This window comes from Calonectris borealis, chromosome 25 (genome assembly GCF_964195595.1).
Source record: "Calonectris borealis chromosome 25, bCalBor7.hap1.2, whole genome shotgun sequence".
NCBI classification, from domain to species: Eukaryota; Metazoa; Chordata; class Aves; order Procellariiformes; family Procellariidae; genus Calonectris; species Calonectris borealis.
Window position 1 is genome coordinate 5,163,921 of NC_134336.1, and position 19,503 is coordinate 5,183,423.

Below are 19,503 nucleotides of genomic sequence, written 5' to 3' on the forward strand. Positions count from 1 at the left end.
TTAAAAACGACTTTTTTTTTTTTTATTATGTAAAAATGGTAACTTTTATAAAAAGTTTATAAAGCAAGTACAAGGCATGTTCGCAGAAATTCACCTTCCTGCACAAAAGGTACAAAACGTTATACTCTAGTATAGAGCTCCACAATACACGAGGCCGCGGCCCCAGAGAGTTTGGTTCATACTCGAGGATGTGTCCCCCCCCCTCCCCAAAACCCCCTAATTCCCCCCACCCCCAATCCCATTAAACACCTTTAAAAAAAGGACTCGCTGCTATAATCCAAAAATATACAGACAACCGCCTCTTCATCAGTCTATCGTTAAAAGTATCTCAATTAAGATCGGGTCCAAAGTCCTGCTAAAGCCGGGATGCTGCTCTCCTCGGGGTGGGGGGGTGCCGATGCTGGAGGTGGAGGGATGGGGTGTGGGGGGGGTCGGGACCAGCCGCTCCCGCCTGCGGTGCCCGGGCCCGGGGGAGGCGATGGCGGGGCCGGTAGGTCGCAGACAGCCCGGCGCCACGGAGGAAGCTGCTATTTACCTCCGGCTGATAACGAACCAGGAACCGACACTCGCTGCCTGTTTGCTAATTGGCACCGGGAGGAGAGAGAAGAAGGGGGGGGAGGGAAGAGGGAAAAAAAAAAAAAATATAATTAGTGTTGAGGATTTGGGGATGGGGATTTGGGGGCCGCGCGAAGCGGAGGGAGCTGGGGGACCGAGTTACATCGGGGCTGGTATTGGTCCCCTGGAGATGCTGGTGCTGGGTGGGTGGAATTAGGGTGCGGGGTGGGGGGGGGAGGACACTCACCTGATGGAGGAGCCGTTAGTGACACAAACTTCTCTCGTCTTTGGAACAGAGTTCAGAAGCGAGCTCGGCCGCCTGCGGAAAGCGGGGACAGGGCTCAGGGCCACCCCAGTGGCAGGCGGTCCCCATCCCTCCCCCTTCCCCACCGCGCCAAGACCCCCCCCCCCCCCCACCCCCCGAAACCGCATCGGGGACCGTGCATCACCCCCAGCCCCACATCCCCCCCACCCCAACCTATCCACCCCCCCCCAGCCCAAAGCAACCCTTACCTTAAGGGAGAGCAGGGTGGCCTCGGAGGAGGGGTCGCGACCCTTGGCCCCCTCCTCCAGCACGATCTGGAGGTCGAAGATGTAGTCGATGACATGCTGGAGGATCTCCACCTGGCTCACCTTGGTGCCTTGCGGGATACCCGGCACCAACTCCCGCAATTTAGAATAACAATCGTTCATATCGTAGAGCAAGTTCATGGGCTCCTCCAAGGCCGGGCTCTTGTTGTTGCTTCCCCGGGCAATGGCCAGACTTTGCTCCGAAAGGCAGCAAACGGCCTCGTAGCAGCTCCGGACGGATCGCACCGGGCTGATGGCTTTCATGGTTGGAGTTAAGAGCTCGCTTGGGGATGCAGGAAAGGGAAGGGGAGGGGGGGGGAAGGAGGGGAGATGCCTTGTTGCCTCGGTGGGTGCTGCGACGGCTGGGGCTCTGCTGGCACCTCCGAGCACCGCCGCCACCACCAAAGCGTGGACCACCGAGCCCCGGGACCAACACCCCTCGCACCCCCAAACCCTGGGACCTCGCTGGCGCACTGGGGAGGGGGCAGCCCCGCGCCGCCCATTATATAGGCAGTCCGGCGGGGCCCCGCCCCTGCATGCAAATGAGGAGGTAGCCCCACCCCTTTTATGTAAATGAAGCCTTAAACCCCACCCTTGCATCGAAATGAAGCGAGAGACACCACCCCCCACTCCCCCCCCCCCCAAAATGACCCTTGGTGGCCGGGGTGGCCCCACGCGGGGACACACACACACGACCACGCAAGTTCCCATCCCCACCCCACAACCAGATCCCCAAACCACCCCCTTGATGGAGGGATTCCCCCCTCCCCCAAACCCCCAAGGACCCCCCCCGGCCCCTTCAACCTGCCCCCCCGCCATCCCAGTAAGTCCCCCCTTATTTTTAGGCAGGACGATGGGGGGGGGGTCCCCCCACTTCCCCCCCCCCCCTCCCCGGTTTTACCGGCCGAAATTAGTGCCGCCCCGTTCCTCAATCCGCTTCTCATCTGACCTCCAGACTTTCTGGCGTCAGGAATTATCTTGTGACCAGCAGAAAAAAATTAATTGCGGTAAAACTGAGGTTACGATGGAGAAACCAGATTTAGGTCAGCGACTGCGAGAGGCCTGGAGTTGGTTGGGGTGGGGTTTTTTTTTTGGGGGGGGGAGAGTTGATTTATAGGCACGGGGGTTATTTCAGTAGAAGTGATGGGGGGGGGATGAAGGCAAACACCCCCCCCCCCCCCGAGTCATCGCTGCTTCTAAAAGCCCGATGCCGGAGCGATGTGGGGTGGCCGGTGCCCACGGGTGACACTGCAGCGGGTGGTGGTGGCACGTGGGGGGGTTTCGCGGAGGGGGGGTGGGGTGGTGACGGTCCCACAACACCCAGATTGTGAATCCCTGTTAAAATCAAGAGGTAATGCCCCCCCCCCCGCGTCTTGTTTTGGGCTAATTTCCGTAGGTTTTGGTTATGGGGGGTGAGCGCAGGAAGGGGATGTTACAGCCAAAAGGGTGGGGGGCACCCTGGGACCTCGCTCGGCCCGGGGGTCCCAGCTAATGGGGGGGTGCAAGGGGGGGGGGCAGAAGCACCTGGACCAAATTACGCTTGCCCACAGCAGCAATTTATTCCAGATCTGCCCAAATCCCAGTTCGGTGGCGCTGGGTTTTGTTTCCCTCCTTTGCAACCCCCCCCTCCCGGGGGTCTGGGGGCCGCAGGCCGAGGGGCAGCCGCCCTCCCCGCTTCTCCCCCAGCCCGGGAGCTGCTCATCGGCCCCCAAACCCCCTCCTCAAAGCAGCATCCAGCCATTTTTTGGGTTGGATTATTTTTTTTGGTCTTGTCTTTTCTCTCCCCCCATCTTCCCCCCCCCCCCGGACAAATTTCCTGGGAAATCGCCTCCGTGTGAAGGGTGGCAGCTTGGGAAGAGCCATAATTACCCTCATTAACCTGCTCCGGGGGTGAGCGGCAACAACCAGGACCCCCCCTTAAAAAAAAAAAAAAGAGGAAAAAAAAAAAATTTAAAAAAAAAAGGGGGAAAAAAAATTAAAAAAAAATAAAAAAAAAATTAAAAAGTTTAAAAATTAAAAAAAAATTACAAAACATTTAAAAACTATTTTCAAACCACCAAAATACTTTTCCCCCGGTTAAGGGAAACCCCCCCCCCCAACCCCAAAACACCACTCTACGTCTCCACCAACCCCACTTATTCCCATGCCCCCCCCCCTCCAACCCCCCCTATTTCCCAACGATGGCGGGGGGGGGGGGGGGAAGAAAGCCTGAAAGCCTGCTCGGGGTGGGATGGGGGGGGCAGCTTTTGTTTGCGGGGGGGGGGGGGGGGGGGTTTGTTGGCGGCGGTTCCCACAGGCCCTGCCTGGGCGGCGGGACCCGCTGCCTTTGCCCAGCTGTGGCCCGGGCCCTCCAGCTGTGTTGATCTAACTCCCGGCCCCAGACAGCCTGGCGCCAGCCCTGTGCACGTCATGCATTCACACAGGGATGCGTGGCCAAGGCAACCTTCCCCCCACCCCCCCCCCTTTTCCATAATCACACACCCCCCCCCCCCACCGCCAATCCGCGCCGCTTCGAAATTTGGGGGGATACACGCACACACAGAGTTGCGATTCTGGGGTTCCCCCCCCCCCCCAGCGCCACCGCCCCGAGCGCGGGGTTTTATCCTCCCAGCTTTGGGGGTGCTTCGTGGGGGTGGGGGTCCGAACTGGGGGTTTCATGCTTTTGGGGTGCTGTCCCATCACCGGCTCTGGGTTTGGGGTGTCCTAGCTCCGTGGCTTGCGGGGGGAGAGCGGATTTCTTGGCGCGGAGGAGGGAAAAGGGGGGAGGAAGGGAGCGCGAATGCTCCGGAGCGCGATGATTTCATGGTGAAAAGGGCCCACACTGGGTGTTTTATTAAAAGAAAAAACAAAAAAAGGAGGAGAGGGAGCGGGAGTTGGGGTGTACCCGGCTCAGCGAGCCCCCCAAAACCATGCAAAGCCTCCCCATGTCCCCGGGGGGGGGAGGGTGGCCATGTCCCCCGCCCCCCCATACGGCTCGGCCGTCGCTCCCCGCAACCTTTCCCCCTTTCCCAGGGACAGGTCGTTAATCCCATGCGGCTCATCGTGCTCGGGGGGGGTCACAAGCAGCTGCCCGCCCCCCCCCAAAAAAAATCCACCCCTCAGGCTTGGGTTTGGTTTGATATATTTATTTTTTTTCCTTAAATAAGTCGGTACAGGTGGCAGGATGTGAAGGACGTGAAGCGGCGTGGAAAGGGCCGGATTCAGCCCGGCTGCCGCGGGACAGGGAGGGCGAGCGTGGGGGTCCCGGCGTTCCCGGGGGAGGGGGTAGCGCCGGCGTTTTTGGGGGAATTTCTTGTGTTTTGGAAGCCGGAGGCTGCCTGGAAGTGCTGGCTGCGGGGAAGGGATTTGGACGGGAGAGGGGAGGATCGGAGACGTGGCAGAGCGCCCAAGGCAGCTACAAAGGGAAGGGCTCTTCCCCAGGGGTCATCTGGATTCGCTTTCGGGACAGGGCTGGGGTATAAATCCCGTCTCCCTGGGATCTTCGGAGGCCCTCGGGATCCTTTGGGAGAGAGGGAAGCTGGGGGGACCCGGTCAGCCGCGCTCCGGCTCGGCACAACGTGGGAGCGAGAGCTCAGCCTGCTTTAATTCATTGATTTTTGGAGATGCTTCCAGCCCACCACCCAGCCTGGGCACCCGCACGGCACGGCACGGCACGGCACGGCATGGCACGGCACGGCAGCGATCCGAGGGAGTTTCGGTGCTGGAGAAGATATCCGGCTGGATGCTCAAGGGGGAAAAAGGGATTCTGGCTTCTTAAACCGGCTCTGAAATCTCCTTCCCGCCTCGTCCCCAGGGCCGTATCCGGCACGGGGAGGCAGCCCGGTGCCACGCTGGGCTGTGCCGCGCGGTGAGGTTTGGTAACCGCGCTCCTCCCCAGGTTGCCGGCTCTCCCAACGCCCCAATTTGCGCCAGGGTCGAGTGCTCCCGGATGGGTGTTGAGTCCAGGACGGGCAGGGATGGGCAGGGACAGGCAGGGATGGGCATCGTGGTCCCGCTCCGGCTGTCACACGGAGGACGTGCCGAACAGCCTCCCTTGGGGTCCCGCTGGCCGCGGTGACAGCCCCATCCCGGGCTACGATGTCCCTGCCCAGATTTGGGGTATTTTGGGATAAATGGGGATTATAAATTGGAGCTGCCAGACTTGGATGGATGTCCACCAGCGACACGAGGCTGACAGCAGCACGTGCAGGCAGGGTGGTGCGGGAAGGAGCCCAGCCCTAGCCACCCGCCTTGCCTCGTGCCTCAGTTTACCCCTTCATCCACCACCACAAGAGCCAGACAGCACCGGAGGCTCCGGTCCGTGCTGTGCACAGGGCTGGATGTGCAGGGAAATAGGGGGAAAATTAGGGGGGATCAAGGAGCAGCATTGCTGGGAGTGGGCACCCAAAAAGGGGCAGCAAGCCCCCCCCCCCCCGAGCCCTGTCACTAGGAGACTGGATCCAGGCCTGGGGAATGTGCAGCTGTTTGTGCAGGGGATTAGCCCCGGGGACCCCCCTCGGCCCTTGTGCCCGAGGCAGGGACTGAGCATCCTACCCTGGAGCTGCTCAAGGGGAGCCCGGCCCGACTGCCTGAGCCTGCAGGCAGCGCCCAGCACTGCGGGCTGAAGGTTATCATTAGGGGCCAGAGTGAACACAGGGAGGCATTACCTTCTTCCAGAGCACCCAGGGGCGGGAGAGGAGCACACACATCCCTCTGGAGGGGGCCCATGACCCCAGCCTTGGCCAGCTGCCCAGCCTGATCAGTAGCCAGCAGCCATGCCTCAGTTTCCCCAGACCCCCTCCTCCCCTTCGAAGCCCAGCCAGGAGCAGAGCCGTGGCTCCATCTCCATCCCCTGCAGCACCGGCAGGGCCGGAGGGAACCGCGGCTTCCTCCGGGGAAGCAGAACCGCTTCTCCAGGGCAAACAGGCACCTCCAGCCCCCTGGAGGGGAGAAGCCGGCAGACCGGGAGCGTCCCCGGGTGGTACCTGGCTGCGGGGGGAGCCAGCGGGGGCGGGGGTCCCGCAGGCCTGGGGGGCGTCGGGCGGGCGGCAGCGGCCGTTCCCAGCGCCGCGATTCCCCGCAGCTGCTTCCTGCCGCCCTATCTCACGGGCACATCTGGGGGAGCCGGGAGCGGCCACCCCCCCCCCCGGCGCTTCCTGCGCTGCCCCCCCCCCCCCAGCCCTGGTCGCCGTTCTCACGGCCTCCCCCCAACGCCGGCCAGAGCCCCCCGCTTCCCCCCCACCCTGATGCCCACCCGAGGCCTGACACCGCAGCAGCCCCCCATGTGCCATCTGCCCCCCTGGGGGGTCTTATCCCCCCCCCCCCGATCCTTTTGGGGTCATGCTATGGGGGGGCTGGAGCATCCCACCCCCATGTTACCCCAACAGGGCCGAGGGCGACCGTGGGGTAAGGACAGCTTGTGCCATGCAACCCCCCCACCCGCACAGGCCCAGGGGGGGTCCATGGGCACACTGGGGTGCTGCCAGCAGAGTGGGTGCCGAGATGCTGTGGGTGCACCCACAATTTGGCGCTCAGCCCCCCGTGCTTCGCCCCCTTCTCCCTCCACCCCTTTGATTCCCCCCCCCCCCGCCATTGCATCCATCATTTCCCCTGCAAAAGGAGGAGGAGGAGGAGGAGGAGGATGGGGCTGGGGGGGGTGCGAAGGCCGCAGGTGTGAGCATCCCTACTCGCAGCCCCCGGCCGCCGCAGGTGTGGGGACACTGGTGACTCAGAGGAGCCCGGGCCCCGCTGCCACCGCCACCGGGGTGGCAAGCGAAGGCGCCTCCCGCCTCCCACGATATCCTCCCGGGGCCAGGGTGCGGCGGCGGGGGGGGCAGCGGGCACCCAAAGCTGGCACCGCCTTCACCGCACCCCCCCCTCCCAAAAGGTGGGGTGCTCCAGCCCTGGGATGGTTCAGAGAGGGGAAACTGAGGCACGGGGAAGGGGAGCCCAGCCCTGGTTTTGTGGGGGTTGGCAGGTCCCAGGAGGGGTTTTGCTGTTCTCCCCCAGCCCCCCCAAAATCCCTCCCTTTCTCAGCCCCCCAAATTCCTCCCCCCGGGTCCTGCCGCGCTGCAGGATGTGGCTTTGCCAGGCTGCCTCGTTACACCCAGAGAGACCGTTACAACTCATCACACCCCCCACCCCGCGCTGCCCAGCCCCAAATCACACCATCCCTGGCAACCCCCCCCTCAGAAAACCTGACCCCCCCCACCCAGCACCCTAAAACCCCCCAGATCCTCCCCAAAAAGCCAACAGAAGCCCCCAACCCAGCCACCTGACCCCACCACCCCGGGCGCAGCCGGAAAGCTGCGTCCCACAGCATCGCGCAGAACAACCCCCCCACCCCCCCCCACGGAAAAACACGGGGAGAGGGGGAGGGAAGATGCTTTATCTCGGCCCCCATCGGCCCCTAATAAGGCAGCTTTATTTTTAGCGAAGGTGAAAGCCAGAGCAACCAGCTCAAGAGCTTTTTCCACTCACATCTGCATTTGTACAATTTGGGTTTCCTGTCGTGGTTTCGGCGCTTTTCAAACCTGCCTGAATTGTTATTTTGTTCGTTCGGCGAAAAACCCTGCAGATACCTCCCCCGGTATAAATAACGCGTGAGCATCCCCTCCCCGACCTCCCCGCTTATCCGGCCCCCCCCCCCCCGCACCCCTGCCACCCCGCTTTCTCGGAATGGGATCCGAGCATCCCCGTGGGATTGGGATGCTGGCGGAGGTTCGGGGCTGGACCACTTCTTTCCAGCCTTGAATCGCAGTTTTCCAGCCCCAGCGGGGGGAAGCAGCTGCTTTTCAGACCCTGAGTGGGGAAACTGAGGCAGGGATGGGGGGCAGCGCTGGGGTTTGGGGATGGGGAGTCCCAGCTTGGCTCCCCCCCCCCCCCACTCCTCGGGGGTCCTTGGATTGCGCGGCCACGCAGGAGATGAAAAAGCTGGGGGACAAAGTGGGGGGGGTAGAGGGTTGGGAACCCACCCCCATGGGGATGGGCTGAGACCTGCCCAACTCATCCCAGCTGTGCTGGGGGGACGAGGGCAGCTCAGCCCCTCGACGCAGGCGCTGGAAAGGGGGGGGACAGCTGGGTGTCCCCCCCCCGCCCCGGCCGGGAGCGCGGCCCCCTCCCCGCTTCCTCTGACACAGAGTTTCCATCCGCCCGGAGCAGGTGCCAGGTGAGGGGCAGTGGGGGGGGGGGACAAGAAGGGGCCCCCCCATCGCCTCTCCTCAAGCTGCATCCCTGCAGGGCCCCGTCCAGGAAAGGGGGGGACACGGGGCTTGTCTCCCCCAGTACGTCCCAGTGCTCTTCCAAACCCATTGGAGCTGTGGGAGCCCCCCCATGCTGCCCCTCAGTCTCTGGGGACACCCCCCAAAACACCATGGTCCCCCAAACTCCCCCCCTCCCTAAAATCCAGCCTGACGCAAGGGGTCTGTCCCTATTGCAGGGATGGGTCCCCCCTGTGCACCCCCCCCCAGCTCTGCCCACCCTATTCCCCCCCCCCCAGCACCCTGGGGCCAGATCCTGCCTCCCCACGCAGGCACACACCATCAGAGAATCCAACATCACCCCATCCTCCCGGGGGGTCCAGCACCCCTGGCCCCATCCTGCACCCCGAGGGTTGAGGGGGGGTGGGAAATAAATCCCGGGGGGGTGATGGGGGGAGAGATGGTGGTGGAGCCCGGGGGGGAACCGAAGCAGTGGCCGGTGGGTGCAATCCTGGCTACGCACCCACCCTCAGCGGCTGGGGATGGGGACACAGGGGCAGGATCTGTCCCCTGGGACACCCCAGCCCTGCCACAGCCCACGTGCCCGTCACAGCCTGAGTGATAAACCCCGGGGAGATGTGGCTGTCACCTCTGGTCCCCTGGGCAGGCTGCCTGCGGCAGCGGGGGGGGGGAGGCACATCATCCCAAGGGACACCTCCCCATCCTTTAGCCCTTTTCCCGGTCCCATCCCCTGACTCCAGCCGCTGGGGATTTATATATAAAAAAAGAACAACCCACAAATCCTCAGATTTGGGCAATCCTCATCCCACCCATCCCCGCCCCGTGAAACCCCACCCGCGGGTGCCCACGATGAGGAAGGATGAGGAGGATGCCGGGGCGTGAGGCTGAAGGCCAGCGTCCCCTGTCCCCGTCCCTGTCCCCGGCTTTCGTTCTTCTTTGACTCCTTCTTCAAAGCCGGGCGATGCGGCAGCTGCGGGGCCAGGTGCCGGAAGCCGACCTGCGCTCGCTTTCTCTCGGCTTTTATTTATTTTTTTCGCTCTCCACTGACCCGGAGAACTTCACTTTCTAAAAAAAAAAAATTGTCCCCGTGTTCCCCCCCCCCCCCCCCCGCCCCACAGGGTTGGGGACAAGCCCCACGCCGGGCTCCGCTCACACCCTGTGGCATGGGGACGTGATGGCACCCAGCTGTGCACCCATCCCTGGAGTTCGAGGGGACGCCCAGCACCCAGCCGGGATGCCGGCGCTGGCCAAGGGGGGGGTCGGGAGGTCCCCAGCATGTGGCACCTGTGGCACCCAGGGGCTCCCCCGGGCCATGTCACCCCCCCAGCCCCTCCCCGAAAGCTGAGTCTCGGTTCTCCGCTTTCACTCACCCTTGACAACCTTTTTGGGGGGGTTTCAGCTTTATTTTCGTTTCTTGCTCAGCCGTTTCGTGTAAATCCGCCAAACGCAGCCCCCAAATCCCCCTGTGCAAGAGGGGTGCTGGGGACACCGAGTCGGGGACCCCCCTGCCCTGGGGGGGGACACGACATCATGACACCCCCAAAGCATCCCCTGCAGGACGGTTTCCAGCCACAGACCCTCCCTGGGGACACCGAGGTGTCCCCAGCTGGACCCAGCCAAGGGCTTCTGGGTGCTGGGTGGGTGCGTGGAGCCCACGGGCTGCCTGGGTCCTGGGTGGGGGTGACCTTGGGCCCCCTACCCAGGAGAGCACCCCGAGCCAAAGGGACTGGGACCCACTGAGGAGCCAGGGCAGGAGGAAGGATGGGGGGGCCGTGCGGATGTCCTTGTCACCCTGGGGGTGAGGGGGTGCAGGGGGCTCTGGGTGCTTGGGGAGAGGGGTCGCTCCCCCCCTCCAAGGGGCACAGCGGGTTTAGAAGGGGGCAGGGTTTGGTGTTGAGCCCCCAAGTCTGGGGGGGTCCCCCCATGTCCCAACATGTCCTGACATGTCCCCCCCCATGTCCCTCCACTCCTGCAAAACCCAGTCTGCCCAGGACAAGGTGGGACACGGCCACTGGGACCCCCCACCCATGAGAAGTAGAGGGATGGAGACTGCCTGCTGCTGGGGGGACGGGACACCCCCAAGGATGGGGACAGGGGTGACAGCAGGGGTAACACCACCCCATGCTCAGCCTACCTGCCCACTCCAGCCACCGCCATCACCACCAGTGCACCCCATCCCTCCCCCCAGCACACACCAGTTAGGGCCAGTTTGGCTCTAACTGGGCTCATGGGGGCCATTAGCCCTTTGGGAGCCGGTACCATGTCACACTGGGCCATCACGGGGTCTGTCCCTCATCGCTGTCACTGCAGCGCTGGGGCAAGGGGACAGGACCGTGCTCCCCAAATCCCTTCTGCCTGGGCCAGGGGCACAGGTCTGGGGACTCGGGGGACAGGAGGGACGTGGCCCAGCGATGGGGGACAGGCGGGGGCCCAGGGCATCCCCCAAAGGCGGGAGGGCAGGCAGTGCCCCCGCTGAGTGCCCCCCCATGGTGCATGTACCTACGTGTGCCGTGGGTACCTGTGTGTGCTGCATGTCCCTGTGCATGCAAGTACATGTATGTATGTGAGCTGTATGTCCCTGTGCATGCAGGTATGTGTACATATGTGTGCTACATGTCCCTGTGCATGCATGTATGTATACGTATGTGAGCTGTATGTCCCTGTGCATGCATGCATGTATGTGTATGTATGCGTTTGCTGCATGCCCCTGTGCATGCATGTATGTGTACGTGTGAGCTGTCTGGCCCTGTGCATGCATGTACATGTATGTGTATGTGAGCTGCATGTCCATGTGCATGCATGTAGGTGTGTGCTGCACGCCCCTGTCCAAGCACACGCATGTGCCCTCTCCCCGTGTGCCACCCATACCTGTACAGGCCCATGTGCCGTGTTTCTCGTGCGCACGCATGTACCGTATGTACCGTACGTACCGTATGTACCGTATAGGCGCGCACTCTGCCTGCGCCGTCGCTGCCCCCTGGCGGGCGCAGCGGGCGCAGCCCGGCACTGCCCCCTGGCGGGAGAGCGCGGGGCTGCAGCCCCCGCCCGCCGGCGGCCCCAGGGACCGCACAGCCCCACGGACACGGCCCCCACAGCCCCACGGACACGGCCCCCCCGGACCGCCAGCCCCACGGGCACGGGCCCCCGGGCCTCCAGCCCCACGGACACGGCCCCCACAGCCCCACGGACACGGCCCCCCCGGACCGCCAGCCCCACGGGCACGGGCCCCCGGGCCTCCAGCCCCACGGACACGGCCCCCACAGCCCCACGGACACGGCCCCCCCGGACCGCCAGCCCCACGGGCACGGGCCCCCGGACCGCCAGCCCCACGGGCACGGCCCCCACAGCCCCACGGACACGGCCCCCTCGGACCACCAGCCCCACGGACACGGGCCCCCGGGCCTCCAGCCCCACGGACACGGCCCCCACAGCCCCACGGACACGGGCCCCTGGGCCTCCAGCCCCACAGACACGGCCCCCTCGGACCGCACAGCCCCACGGACACGGCCCCCCCGGACCTCCAGCCCCACGGACATGGCACCCCCGGACTGCGCAGCCCCACGGACACGGCCCCCCCGGACCTCCAGCCTCTCATGCTCCAGCAGCCCCCCGATCACCCAACGGATGGTGGAGGGCGTCCCACGGGAGCCCCGGCCAGGGCAAGGCGGGGGCTGTGGGACACGCTGTGACGCTGGATGGGGACATCACCCCACCGCGCGTGTGGGGGACATTGGGGGGTCCCCGTCGCAGCCCATCGTTGCCTGTGCACGCTTCTTCGTAGGTGGGGTTGGAGGTGAAGCCTCCTGCATACCCCACCTGGGTGGAGAAGCCCCCCGGTATCTTCTGCTCCCCGGAAGCCTCGGGGGGGGACAGGCAGGGAGCGGGCAGCTGGTTGCCCTCGCTCAGGGGAGGGGTGAGCTGGGCTGGGGGGGGCCTGGGGGCAGCGCATGCTGCCGGGACCCCCCTTCCCTGGCACGGGGGAACCACTCACCGAAAATCGCCTTCTGCATCTCCGCTGGGAACGGCGGGAGCGTGGGGTTCCCAATGACGGTGGGGGTGACTGCGGGGGGGACACACGGGGTCAGGACCCCCAGCCCGTCCCAAACTGCAGCCATCTCTATGCTGTGTCCCCCCCCAAAAGCAGGCACACTCTCCTCCAGCTCCTCGGCCTGCCTGGCCCCTGGCCTGTGTCCTCTCACGATCACCCTGACCCTAACCTGGCCCCTGGGGGGGTCCCGGGGCTGTCACCTTCCCCCAGGGATGCTCTGGTACCCCCGTGCCCTGCCTGGCACTTCCCCCCCTGCGGGGATGTCCCCCCGCCCCAGGGATGTCCCCCTGCCCCAGGGATGCTCTGGCTGGGGGGAACCTACCCAAGGCTGGGGAGGGGGAGCACGGGGGGGCTGCAGGCATCCCTCCCCTCCCCCCAGGCTGCCATATCTTAGCAACCCCGCCGGTTGCCATGGTGAACACATCCCCCCCATCTCCATCCCACCGCAGATGAGGGGTCCGCTGTGGGTGTGCATGGGGGTCCCGCTGCCTCCCCTGCCCCCCCTGGCATAGGGCGTCCCCGGGGAGTTTAAGGAGGGCAATGCCAGGGCTGGGACCGGCCACCCAGACACCCCCCGGCCAGCAGCAAAGGGAAGCTGAGACCTGGCCGCTCGTGACACTTGTGGAGCACGAACACCCCCCGTGCTCCTCACCCTCCTGCTTCTGGGGCTCCCAGACCCTCTGTGTCCCCCCCCAAGATCCCTGCGAGGATGGTTCCCGTGAGCAAACCAGGGGGTTACAGCATTCCTGGGGGGGACAGAGGAGCCTGCCCCCCCCGCCCCCGAACCCCCAGACATGTCCAGGTGAAGTGGGGGGGGCACTGGGATCAAAACACCCCAGTGATGGGGCCACGCCAGCACCCTGCCCTGGACTTTTCCTTGCCACCATCATCCCCCAGCACCGATACCCCCGGAGCAGCCCCCCAAAACACACAAGGGTGCTGGGGCGGGGGCTCAGCAGGGTGCCCAGCAGGGTGCCATCCCTCTCCCTGTCCCCAGGGAGCCCCCCGCCACCCCCAGCCCAGCCCAAGGCCTGTGCTGGTACCTGCCACCAGCACCCTCTGGGCTCTGGCCAGCAGAGCCTCGGGGGGGCTGGGGAGCACCCCGGCACCCAGCATGGCCCCCACAGAGACAGGACGTCCCACCGAGCCCCACCGCCCCTGTGGACTGGGAGGAGGGAGCTGCGGGTGCTGGGAGGGACACTGGGAACACTGGGAGGGAGAAGGGTGCAGGGGGCTGGGGAGGCAGAGCCTGGCCCCAGGAGCGGGGTCACCGTGGGGGGCACGGGAGGGGACGTCCCGCTTTGTCACAGAGACACGGGGACAGGGTGCTCAGCCCCAGGGGGAAAATGCCCCCGCGGGACCCCCGGGGGGTGTCAGCGCGTGTCCCAGGGGCAGGATGGGGCGATGAACCCTGACTGGGGGTGACGAGGGGTGGCCCGGGGGGGTGACCCCACGGGACGAGCAGAGTCCCGGTGTGTCCGGCCACGTCAATCGTTAACGCACGCGAGGCCGGCGGTGCCAAGGTCACTCCGGATCCAGCCCCCCCTTCACCCCACGGCTGAGCCCCACCAAAGCCTCCCGCAGGAGCTGGGGGGCTCCAGACCCTGCTGGTCCCCAGGGCGGCACCTGGCACCCCAAGGCTGAGGGGGTTGTGGGGTGGGGTGGGGTGGGGTGGGGTGGGGTGGGGTGGGGGGGTCCCACCCGGGGATGCCCGAGGGCTCATCGGGGTAGGGCAGGGCCTGATCCAGCCCCCCCCTGGGAGAGCCACGCTGCCTGCAGGCAGTACCGCATCCGAATTCACCCCCACTTTGGGGTGTCCACGAGGACATCCCCCATCCACTCCCCTGCCCACGTGAGGAATTGTCCCCAAACCCGCTGGGTTTAACCCCAATCTGAGCCTACGCCAAAGAGCAGCCCCCCCCCATAACCCACGACTCACTGGGAACCCCCCAGCCATGGCCCAGGCAGGTGACAGCCCGGACCCGCGGTCCCTGCGGACCCTCGGTGGATCCCCCTGCCCCGTCTAGATCAGATCCCACCCCACCCCACCCCACCCCTCTCATTCCATCCCATCCTATGCCCTCCCCTCCCGTCCCTCCCATCCCATCCCTCCCATCCCATCCCTCTCATCCCATCCCATCCCATCCCTCTCATTCCATCCCATGCCCTCCCATCCCATCCCTCTCATCCCATCCCATCCCATCCCTCTCATTCCATCCCATGCCCTCCCCTCCCATCCATCCTATCCCTCCCTCCCCTCCCATCCCACCGCATGCCCTCCCCTCCCATCCATCCCATCCCCATCCCATCCCTCCCATCCCTCTCATTCCATCCCATGCCCTCACTTCCCATCCATCCTATCCCTCCCTCCCCTCCCCTCCATCCCATCCCTCCCATCCCATCCGATGCCCTCACTTCCCATCCATCCTATCCCTCCCTCCCTCCCCTCCATCCCATCCCCATCCCATCCCATCCCATCCCATCCCATGCCCTCACTTCCCATCCATCCTATCCCTCCCTCCCTCCCCTCCCCTCCATCCCATCCCATCCCTCCCATCCCCATCCCCATCCCCATCCCATCTCCCCACCGGCCTGGCCCCGAGCGGGGGACAAGGGCCGACCCCAGGGGGGAGAACAGCGGGGGGGGGACACACGGTGACACCGTGCCCGTCCCCGAGCCCCCCCATCGCCCCCCATCAGTAAGTGCCGGTATTTTCCCAGGGGCTCCCCCCCCCAGGCTGGCGGGGGCCGGGCAGGGAAGGGTTAACCCCACACGCACACCCCGCACACACGCACACGCGGGACACACACACGCCCCCCCCCCCCCCCCCCCCAGTGGCCTCATTCTGCCTGGGGAGGTGACAACGCCGGCGGCCTGTCCCCAACCGCTGCCACCACCCGGGCTCTGCCTGCGGTGCCCTTCATCATCCTCCTCCTCCTGCTGCCGGGGAGCCCCGCGGGCACCGAGGTAACGGCGGGGGGGGGGGGGGGGGGGGGCACGTACCGATAGATGCTCCCGGCGGGGGGGGGCCACGGCGCTGCCCGGGCGCGACCCCCGGGGGGGACACGGAGGTGGGGGGGGAGCCCGGGCGGCGCAGTGCGGCTGCTCCCGGTGGGATGCGGGATGCGCTGGGGGGGTTGGGGTGGGGGTGTCCCGTCCCCCCCCCGAGAGCCCGGGGAGGAGAAGGGGGCTCAGGGCCCACAAGGAATCCCCCCCGCCGGGAATGGCCCGAGGACCCCGATAAGGCGACCCCCCCCCCCCCCCCCAAATCTCCCCCCAGCCTGGGAATATTTGCACTGAGAAAATCCGCTCCCCCCGCCGCAAAAAAAAAAACCACGGGTGGAAAGTGGTGTTTACTGGGGTGCACTTGGGATGGCCCAGAGGGATGCGGGGGGACACAGGGATAAAACTGGGGTTCCTCCCTCCCCCCCCCCCGCCCGGTACCGCTCCAGCCCGGTTCCATCCAGGTCCCCAGCAGGGAGCGGGGGTTACCTGTGCTGAGTTTGTGAGGTCTCGACTGGCCTTTACGTGCTGCTGTTTGGGACCGAGTCCTGGCCTGGAGCAGGGAAGAAGGCCCAGGGCATAGGATGGGAATTTGAGGCAATTTCAGCCATTTCAACTATTTTGCTGCTAAATGCCTTATGGAAATAGAGCAGATGAGGTTTTATTGGGTTTTACCCCCCCTCAGCAACCGCTCTAGGACCAGTGTTCCAAAAACCACTTGAATACACCCAAATTCACCTCGCTCTAGCTGGTCTTCCAGGACCTCCCCGTCCCTCTGCAACCAAGCAGCCCCCAGCCCCCCCAAATCCCTCCTGGACTGATCTGTTGGGGAGTTTAAGCCAGTAGGAAGGTGCCCCCCCCGCTGCCCCCGGGTTTCCATGGCTGTGAGGGTGCGGATGGCTTGACGAAAGCCGGGGGAGGCGAGGACAGGCGGGGGGGGTGGGGGGGGATTTGCTTTTTATCTCATTCAAAAATAGCTGCCCTGGCGCCGGGGGTCGGATCCTGCGCCGGGGCAGGGGGGGTCAAGCAGCCACTTTCCAGCTGGGCCTGAAGGATGTGGGATGGGGCCGGATCCAGGGGTGCATCATAGCCCCCCACCCCACCCCAGGCCCACGGCCACGCACTATGGGGCGGGGAGGGTCTCTGGGGAGAGTTCTATGCAAAGGAGAAAGAAGGATCATATAGGGCTCCTATGGTAACCCTATAGAGGTCGGGGGGTATGGGTGCATCTGGGCTTCTATAGGGACAAGGGATGGGGGCACCCCCAGCCCCGAATCTGCCGTGACGCTTGTTCCCCCTGTGCCAACCCCGGGGGGGTGGGGGGGCACAGCTTGGTCCCAGCACAGGGGGTGATGGGGGTCCTGGGGCTGAGGGGGGTGATGAGGGTTTGGACCTCGGGACCCCCCCACCACCACCGTGCGCCCCCGGCCATCGGCCCCAGCGTTTCGTGTTCACCGCGGACCTTGATTTAATGTCACACAATTAAGGCACGCGGTGAATGCCAAAGGGGGGGGCCGGCCTGGGCTGGGGGGGGGGGGCCGCGCTCGCCAAAGGAGGAGCGTGGAGATGCCAAAAAGCCTGAGCAGCAGCACCCCATCGCCATGGGCCGGTAAGGGAACGCGCTGCGGGACCCCAGGGAGCATCGGGGCTGGGAGGGGTCCGGCACCCCCAGCCCTCCTGCCCCCCCAGACCCCTCCAGTCTCCCCGTTCCCCCCAACTTTCTGCAGCCCTGTTTGCACTCCCACCCCCCAACTCCACCGGCCCCCCCCGACCCTGTCCAGTCCCACCCGAAACCATCAGGGCCCCCCAAACAGCCCCCCACCCTGACCCCCCCCCAGCTCTGCCAAGGACAGGAGAGGGGCTGCAAGCCCAGGGCGCCCCCAAATCCCCCCCCCAACCCACAGAGCCCCAACCACAGACCCTTCCCGTAGTTTCCCTCTCCAGGAGTGGGTGCTGCTGCCTTCAGAGGCGCTGGAGCTGATGGGGTGGGAAGAGGGAACAGAGAGGACATTTTGGGGGAAGGGAGCAACAGAAAGCCCTTCACGAGCCTTCGTTAGCGGGGGAAAACGAGGAGAATGAGGACCGACCCGGCTGCCTTAACACCCTTCTCCCAGCAAGTCGGGAGCCACATTTCGGAGGGAGGTTTCACCCACCACGGTCCTCGGTGCTGCAAAAGGGCTGGATAAATCGCTCCTGCGAGGGAGAACATCGCTGACCTGCCCCGTCTCAGCCGGCCTTCCCTGCAGCTCCAGGTTTATCCGTGTTTGTCCCAGCAAGGTGCTTTTTGGGCTCTCAGGGTTACAGCTCCCCGAGGACTAATCCAGGAACCTGCTCATCACCAAAGGCTGCAGCAGAGCTGACGTCTGCTCCCTCCGAGGCTTCTTTTTGCGGTTTTCCCTGCACGGAGCACAAGGAGACTTTGCTTTTCCCCATGTCCTGCTCTCCCCTGCCAATAAATTTGCCCAGGACCAGTCTCATCCCTGTAGATTTGCTGCTGTCGCTGTCCCCGCTGTCCTCCAAGGCTTGCGGTTGCCAGCGTCCCTGCAGCCAGGCCGGCTCGGTGCTGAGCCCCGTGCCTCTCCCGGGACCCACTCGCAGCCTCGGCAGCACGAAGCCACGTTTGCTGCATCCTCATCCTCCTGTGGGCCCTGTGCACCCCAACCGCCCCGTCCCCCCCAGGAGCCTGGGGCACCCCCTGCCCCCCTGGAAAGCAGCGAAGGCAGCGGAGCCGCCGAGCCCCCGGACAGGCGTCCTTGCAGGCAACGTGCTCCTTTCGCATCCCAGATCTTCGCATTCCCATCCCAAAACTCAGGGAGGGCAGGATCAGGCGTCGTGCTCCATCCCCTCCCGGCCACCAAAGCCTAGATGAAGGAGCCAACAAGGGCCACTAAACACCCCACAAGCCCCAAAAAGAGGGTCCAGCTGGGGGACGGACTGTGTCTTGCTGCTTGGCTCCCCACGGGACAGCCCCTGGGGTGGGAGGTGACCCGCGGGGCCGGGGCTGTCCCGGGGCGGCCGGGAGGGGAAGGGGCTGGTTTGTCAATAAAGGATCTCGTCCGTAAACGCACGCAGCCCGGCTGCTACGTTGTGGGGGGACACGCCATCCCCCAAGCTGGCTCTGGGAACACCACTAACTCCTCCGGGCTCTCAGCACCCCTGCACCCTGCTCACCTCCAGTGGCCCGAGGACATGGGTGAGCCCATGGCACCCTCGGGCTGGTCTCTCCCCCCTCCCAAGGGACCCACTGGGCACCCGCGGGCATCAGAAGAGCTGCGGGTTCCCCAGGAGCCGCATGCAACTGGGGCTGTCACAGCACCCAGCCCTGCAGAGCCTCTGCGGCCTCGTGGCAGGGTCCCTGCACCCCCCAGGCTCCCACCCCTGCTCTGGCAGTGGGGGTGCAGCACCCACCCTCCTCCGGGGCAAGGAGCCGGGCTCCAGTCCAGCCACACATTCGGCATCGCCCAAGGGGGAGCGCGATGCTCAGACCCCCCTCACCTTCCCCTCGTGTCCCAGGGACGCTGGGCAGGGCAGAGATTTTGGGGTCCCTGCAGGACCTCGAGGCCACGGAGGGAGGGCTGCAGCGATGACACCAGGCTCCTCTATACCCCTCACAGCCTCTGCCCCAGCCTGGAGCCATCAAAAATGCTTATTTTAAAAGTATTTTGTCCTTCCCTGCAAGCACCGCTGCCTTCCAGGCCTTGCGATGCTCTGCAGCCCCAAAACGGCTGAGGGAGGCTGGGAGAGCATCGCACAGGGGTGCAGAGCCGGGCACAGCCATGCACAGGGGTGCAGAGCCGGGCACAACGCTGCAGAGCCGTGCACAACAGTACATAACCCTGCACAGCGGTGCAGGACAGCAGGCAGCGGAGCACGGGAGCCCTCCCGCGGCGAATTTCCTTTTTCCAAGCCAATAAAGCCGAAGCAGAGCCGCGGCTGACGCCAAGAACGAGAACAGCACTGGGTGCTCAGCCACAGCACGGAAAACTGCCCCCCCAAACTCCCCTGCCTGGATTCTGCTGCCTCCAGGGCTCAGCTCAGCTGCGTTTCCCTCCACGGGGTCGGGGTGTTCGCAAACAGGTTGGAAAACCCCGAACCAGTCCCTGCACGGACCCGTTGTGCGAGGGCCA

General features: G+C 65.1%; 1 protein-coding gene across 1 annotated transcript; it reads right to left on the reverse strand.

The window, feature by feature from the left end:
* On the reverse strand, nt 1-1,594 carry ID3 (inhibitor of DNA binding 3). The gene is made up of 3 exons (XM_075173588.1): nt 1,069-1,594; nt 803-874; nt 1-580 (listed from the first exon to the last, which is right to left on the reverse strand). Exons 1-2 carry the CDS (start codon nt 1,387-1,389, stop codon nt 818-820), a joined length of 378 nt encoding a protein of 125 aa, XP_075029689.1. The 5' UTR covers nt 1,390-1,594; the 3' UTR covers nt 1-580; nt 803-817.
* Nucleotides 1,595-19,503: the final 17,909 nt, after the last annotated feature.

Excerpts from the sequence above, each read along its gene's own strand:
- ID3 (XM_075173588.1), bottom strand. The coding sequence starts at position 1,389 with ATGAAAGCCATCAGCCCGGTGCGATCCGTCCGGAGCTGCTACGAGGCC. Across the intron at positions 875-1,068 it reads CCACCCTGCTCTCCCTTAAG|GCGGCCGAGCTCGCTTCTGA; the intron begins GTAAGGGTTGCT and ends CGCTTTCCGCAG.